This window comes from Serinus canaria, chromosome 5 (assembly GCF_022539315.1).
Source record: "Serinus canaria isolate serCan28SL12 chromosome 5, serCan2020, whole genome shotgun sequence".
Classification (NCBI taxonomy): domain Eukaryota; kingdom Metazoa; phylum Chordata; class Aves; order Passeriformes; family Fringillidae; genus Serinus; species Serinus canaria.
The window spans coordinates 46,729,142-46,735,141 of record NC_066319.1 but is presented as its reverse complement, the minus strand read 5'-3'; the positions used below and the strand labels follow the sequence as shown (position 1 = coordinate 46,735,141).

At 44.1% G+C, this 6,000-nt stretch overlaps 1 protein-coding gene and 1 long non-coding RNA gene across 3 annotated transcripts; one reads left to right on the top strand and one right to left on the bottom strand.

Annotated features, from left to right (window-relative positions):
* Window positions 1-2,900, bottom strand: LYSET (lysosomal enzyme trafficking factor). Of its 2 annotated transcripts, none has more exons than XM_030240020.2 (2): window positions 2,742-2,900; window positions 1-862 (listed from the first exon to the last, which is right to left on the bottom strand). In XM_030240020.2, the coding sequence occupies exon 2, from the start codon at window positions 844-846 to the stop codon at window positions 451-453; it is 396 nt and encodes a 131-aa protein (XP_030095880.1). In that variant the 5' UTR covers window positions 847-862; window positions 2,742-2,900; the 3' UTR covers window positions 1-450. The 2 variants fall into 2 exon arrangements, with proteins under 2 accessions (XP_030095880.1, XP_050831786.1); XM_050975829.1 differs by lacking the exon at window positions 2,742-2,900 and adding an exon at window positions 2,306-2,730.
* A 156-nt stretch (window positions 2,901-3,056) lies between these two features.
* On the top strand, window positions 3,057-4,521 carry LOC127059728 (uncharacterized). The gene is made up of 3 exons (XR_007777826.1): window positions 3,057-3,410; window positions 4,163-4,233; window positions 4,428-4,521. It is a non-coding gene; the product is annotated as an uncharacterized LOC127059728 (long non-coding RNA).
* The last annotated feature ends 1,479 nt before the right edge of the window (window positions 4,522-6,000 follow it).

The window sequence follows — 6,000 nt, the reverse complement described above, 5'->3', positions numbered from 1 at the left end:
TTGTGTTAAGTGCAGCTTTTATAATCACATTCTTAATTTCTTTTTTTCTTTTACATTTACCACAAATGAAGTATTTTTTTCATTGATTTCACTCCAAGGGAAAACATAGGAAATCACTTTTCTGCACAGAGGAGTAAAGTTGTGGACCAGAAACTTGTTTCCCCACAGGACATTTCAGATGGAGAGTTGCACTTTTGCATCATTAAGGCAAAATGATGAATACTTCCATCACGTGTCACGCAGGTCTCTCCCACTCTGGCCACTCGATAGAACCATAATTAAAAACCTTTGTAATGACTTGTTTGTTTTAAATAGAAATCAGTCATTCTCTTCATTGCTTATCAGTTTGAAAGAAAAGGCTCTTTCCGGCCTTCACTCAGAACTTCAGTCTTGTATTTAGATCAAGCATATACAATTGCTTCAAATCAGCAACAGAAACTAGCAGTTCAGCTAAGTGTCAATTAGTTGTAACCTACTGATCTGATTAGAGGCCTTCACAAATGTTTGGTGACGATTGCAAATAACAGCCAAGCAGATAGGAATGATGCAATACCCAACAGTTTTGGGGTCAGCTCTTGTACAGGAATAGAGGAACAAGAACATCTGTAAGTACGGTATTAAAAATATTATCGTCCACAGCCAGAAGGGCAGGGATAGCAGTCGTACTTTTAAGGAGTGTGTCCATGTGGTTCCTTCCTGTGGTTCCTTGGGGTGTTGCTGAATGTGCTCCAGTGCTAGTTTGTTGTAAGTTTCATTGATTTCAAAGACGTAATAAAAAGCTGCAGCGCTTGCTAACAAGTACAGCCCCACGCCAATCCAGCCCATCCTCTGGCGGAAGTTCATCATTCTCCATGCTCTGCACCTGAAACAAGAGGTGACATAAACATTCAGTACAGCTTGGAAAAAGAGGGAACAGAGGAACCCTAGTTTTCCTAAGTTACCTTTCTATAACTTTTCATGACACATGAGTTAAAACACACACATCAAATGAGTTTTCTCTGCATCACAGAAAATCATTACTCTGCCAGCAACAGGTTAATGGCAACAACAGAAGAAGCTCCGCTGATGGCTCTGGATAGTTTAGGGCCTGCTGGCTATCAGGATATACCTGGCTTAAGCCAGGTACTTAAGGAATAAAACAAAAGTCATCAACTGGATAAGTTACTTACTCCATCTGCCCTCAATGTCTCTAGACATAGAGATAGTGTAAGACTTTCTATAAATCTGTAAAGTTTGGAAAGTTCTTTGATGCCTGCAAGACAAACAGGCTGCTAGACAGCCAGTAACGGTACCATCACCACCTGTGTGGTGCAGCAACATCCACTTGTATTAAGCTCCAACTGAGTGCCCATTTATGAACCACCGAAAGGGATGTTTTCAATTTGAACATGAGGGCCAAGGCTAAGGCTGTACTAAAGGTAGGTACCTGCACAAATTATTGGAGCCCCACAGACACTACAGGGCTCAATTTGAGCTGCTTAAAATCTCCAGCTGGCCACGTGGGTCTAGGTGACTGGAAACACTCTTCAAATCAGTCACTAACACTTCAGCTGGAGTGTACCTCCACACAAATGAAGTCACCACCTCTTCCCCTTCAAACAGCCCTTGCACAGGGCAGGGAGAACCACTGCTTCCCTGCAACTGATTAAGGTTCTTCAAAAAAAAAAAAAAAGCTTTTTCAGACCTCTGGGCTTTTACCTTTTGTACCTTTTCCTACAGAGGGATATGTAGTATGTATGTAGTGCTGTTTAAAGAAAATATATCAGGCCTTTAAAATACCATGCAGAAATGCTTATTCAAAAATTAATTATGCACAGAAAACAGTAACAATTCATAGAAGCATTTGAATTTACAATAAACTATACAAAATCATTACACCATTCTAAATGATCCCTTCTAAGCCAGACCAATCTGCCAGTTTCGTTGGCAATCCCACTTCCTGATTTTACATAACTGTAATATATTGAGGGATATCCTCAATCCTGACATGACAGAATCTGATCAAGACAGCCCTAGAGAAATTGTTCTGGCCCTCAGACTCCTGCATTCACGGTCGCTAAAAGACTCAAACATTCAGGGACATAAATACCTGAGAAGGAACAGTGAATGCCTGAGAAGGAACAGTAAACACTTGAGAAAGCTATTGCAGACTTAAGTAATGTCAACTTCTCGCTCAGCTGATCCTTCTATATAACTCAGCTGCACGTTTCCCTTCATTACCCGAGTCAATACGTCTAGTAGGACAACTGAAAAATTGTTGAAAGGAACTAAAAGGTAAAAACTTGAACGCCAGGTCTGCGTTTACCCGCTAAATAAGCCGCTGGCTGTTTTTTTCAGCAGTTCGGCATATCCGAGCTGGCTCACGAGTTGTCGCCTTCGAGGAAAATAAACCTTCGCAAGGCACGTACATACTGAAAACATAAACACCATCAAACCAGCAGTAGATTTAAGAAGGTAAACATCAGCGCGTTTTGATCCTGCCCTTGAGCAGCAGCCAGAAGACTTAGTTCCCGGTTATATCGAAAGAGGCTGAGCTAACAGAGGCTTCTCATTGTTATTCTCCGTTTTCAGACCCAACTCCATTTTGCAGCTTTTGGCACACACGCGATGGTTCTCGGACCCCTTCAGCCCACTGGGGCTCTCCTCCGGCGACCCCCCGCGCACACCGCCCGCCGGACCCGCGCTTGGGGCGGGACGCGCTTTGCCGCCGCGAGTCCTTCTCGGCGCCGGCAGCTCCTTACCTTCCTCCGGTGGAGAAGGAGGGAGCGGGAGGGCGGCGGCGGGCGGCCCGCTCCCCTCAGCCCGCGCCGCGGCGCCGGGAGGCGGCGAGTCCCGCGGGCCCGCCCCGCTGCCCGCCCGCCGCCATGGCCGCCCGCCGGCACCGGCACTTCCGGCTCGGGCCGACGGCTGCCGGGGCGCGCGGCCGCATCCGGGGCGGGCGCCTTGGCCGGCGGCCATCTTGGCTCGGGCGCGCCCCCCTCCGTGGCCGGAGTGGCCTCGCCCAAAATGGCGGCGTCGCCCTGAGGCGGCGCTCGGCTCTTCGCGGGGGGCAGACCCAAAGCGTGTTTGGCACAGGGGCGGCGTGAGCCTGCAGAGGAAAGTAACAACAACGATTACTAAAGAAGTTGCAACAGAGACCGAAACAGTCCAGCAAACGTGTAGTCAAGCCCCAGTATTTGCTTATACATAAACATGACGTAGTGGATTATTTCTATTAAATTAAATTATCAGGAGATTTTATAGGCTTATTATCCCATGGGAACCGGGGGTTGGGAACAGGTGATCTTTAAGGTCCATATGTCTCTATGATCTACTGGAGAAAAGCTTTTAATGTCGCTAAAACATCGTTTAAATTGACAGCAAAATTATACGGTCAGGTGTGCGCAATTGAATGACGGCGATGATTTTGGGTGAGTTTGTGCAGAGCGTGTTCGCCTGAATTCGGGCGCTGTGAAGCGAGCTCCGTGCCAGTTAATGCTGAAACTGCATCGCGTTACATATGAAGTGAAACCTTTTACTAAATTGTCTCCCAAACTCATGAGGAAACTACCCTTTCTTACCGTGAAACCAGCAGTGACCACAATTCACTCTCGTGCAGCTGTTGTTAAGTTGAAGAAGGCTAAAAAAGGATTTTAAAAGGATTGCCCAATAAGAAACAAAAGTTGCTAAAGCAATGACTTTTTTTGTTTATGTCTCAATCCATAGGATCTTCTGCCAATTTTCTTGGGGACGTAGTAGGGGCATGTGACACAGTATATAAGAGCTGCTGCTAAATCAAATCTATGTTGGCTTATTCTGCTGTGTTTGGTGTTTCAATGAGAAGTGTTAGAAGCTGGTGTTTTGGATTATAGTCAGGTCAGCTAATGAAGCAATGCATGGAGCTGCAAATATCAGTAGAGAAAAGGGACACTTGAGAACCCACATGAGCCAGAAACACAAATCTCATCATACAGCAACTTCAAATTAAGTTGTACTGTTTTGGGTTTTGTTTTTGGGGGGTTTTTGTTGTTGTTTTTTTGGGTGGGTTTTTTTTTGTTGTTGTTGTTTGTTTGTTTGTTTGTGGGGTTTTTTTTTTGTTTTGTTTTGGTGTTTTTGTTTGTTTGGGGGTTTTGTTGTCAGGGTTTTTTTAAAATTATTATTATTGCTTCAATGCTCATTGAAGGCCCAAAAGTGACACAAGATGGCGCCCAGAACCACAGGCAGAGCCAACCTGAGCAACACCCTGACTCCCAGGTCAGAGATTTTACGCTTTACTTCAGTTGAATGAAGATTTCGTTATCTTTCCTGAAGTTTAAATAAACCTAAACCTAAATAAACCACTTAATTAGTGTACTTCTAATGACACATATAGATATGAACAGCTACACACATGTAATTACCCCTGGATCACTTCCCTCAATTAAATGCCATTCTTCCCATTCTTACAGGTGGTGAGGTCCCAGTTGATCTAAAAGTGAATAAAGCTCCTGCATGGCCGTCAGACCTTCCACTCAAGCATGGCTATATTGCATTTTCTTATATTGAGGTTAGAGGTAATGATGAACCAGTTTATTTTAAAAAACCCACTAGATGTCAAAGAGAAGGCTTCCAGTACAAATTAGTATGGGACTATGTGAATGTATGGCTTGGCAGTGGATACATGTGCTAAGTGTGAAACCTGAATTAGCACTTAAGATTCTGAAAAAAATCAGTGAAATGTGGACCTCATTCCTACTTAAAAAGCCTGTCTTTTCACTGAATGGTTGGCGTTGGAAAGAGAGGATGGTGTAGGATTTAACCTGCTTGTAAACCAAGTAGGTTAAAAGACACAACCAAGAGTCTTCTGTGATAAACATAGAGCCTGAGATTGTGGCTATGAAGAGAAGGCTCTAAAAAATTTGAAGAGTTATAACAATCACAAGCTGCCTTTGCAAGGTAAGGCATAACACCAGACAGAGTGATTCGTAGTATTTTTGGGCTAGATCTCAATCTGTATAAATTTGGTGTTATGCTTAATGTCTGCCATAGTAAAGGAAGGGACAGGGCAAACAACTGAGGGGTCTTTGAGGGTTCCTTGGTTGGTTAGTTTTAGCAGCAGGCCTCTGAGGGGGGAGGGAATAATACCAAAATTAGTAGAACAAGAAGCAACTGTTCTCAGCTTTAGACAAATTCCAGTCACAAGTGCTGGTAATAATAAGGGGAAAGAACTCATAACTCTGCATATTGAAATGGGAACATACACCTGGTGAGACTCAAAAGGGTAATATTCAGCTTGGGAAACCAGAGAAGATAGAAGTCTGCTCAATCCAAAGGAAATAATATTTAATGAACAGAATAAAAGAATTAATAATGGGATTTTGTAGCATTAAAAAAGAAGTGTTTGACCTAGTTTTGACGTGCAATGTATTTTTATAGAAATATTTGGTTTATTTTGAAGGTAAACCAGAGAAGCAATGGAGCAGCAAGAGCTGGCTGGTCCATAGAGGACAAGAGCCTAGCATAATAACACAGGTGATGGGCCAGAGCCTCACTGCCCAAGCCCAGTCCCACAGAGCCTGAGCAAGGCAAGCAGGGAACACTGGATTCAGACAGGAGTGCAGAGCATCAGGCAAGTAACAAGGCAGGTCCAAGGTCAAGCTGTGAAGGCAGCCCACAAGCTAAGGTCAGATCCAGTGAGAACTAGGGTCAGACATCACCTAGCAATTACCATGAAGGTCCATACTGATAAGAAAAGACTGAGGTCAAGCTAGGAAGTCAGTCTGTGACTCCAGATCCAGATAAAAATGGCTTGGCACAGTCATGGCTGAGCTGTGGACACATATTGATACAGGTCAGGCATGAAAGCACAGGGCTTGGCTAAACTGGGGCTTCTGGGCCCATGGGACAGGTCAGGTGAGGATTTTTGGGGCTATTAAGGCCTGTTAGGATGCTCAGGATCCTGACAAACTACATAGGATAAATGAGGGTTAACAAGAGGAATCAGAGGGGTTAATTGTAAACTTTAGGTCAAAGAAAGTTTTC

Bases quoted from the DNA above. Each gene is read 5' to 3' on its own strand.
- LYSET (XM_050975829.1), bottom strand. From the start codon at position 2,430: ATGGTGTTTATGTTTTCAGTATGTACGTGCCTTGCGAAGGTTTATTTT. The intron at 863-2,305 runs GTAAACGCAGAC...CTCTTGTTTCAG, and splicing joins GCCAGCGGCTTATTTAGCGG to GTGCAGAGCATGGAGAATGA.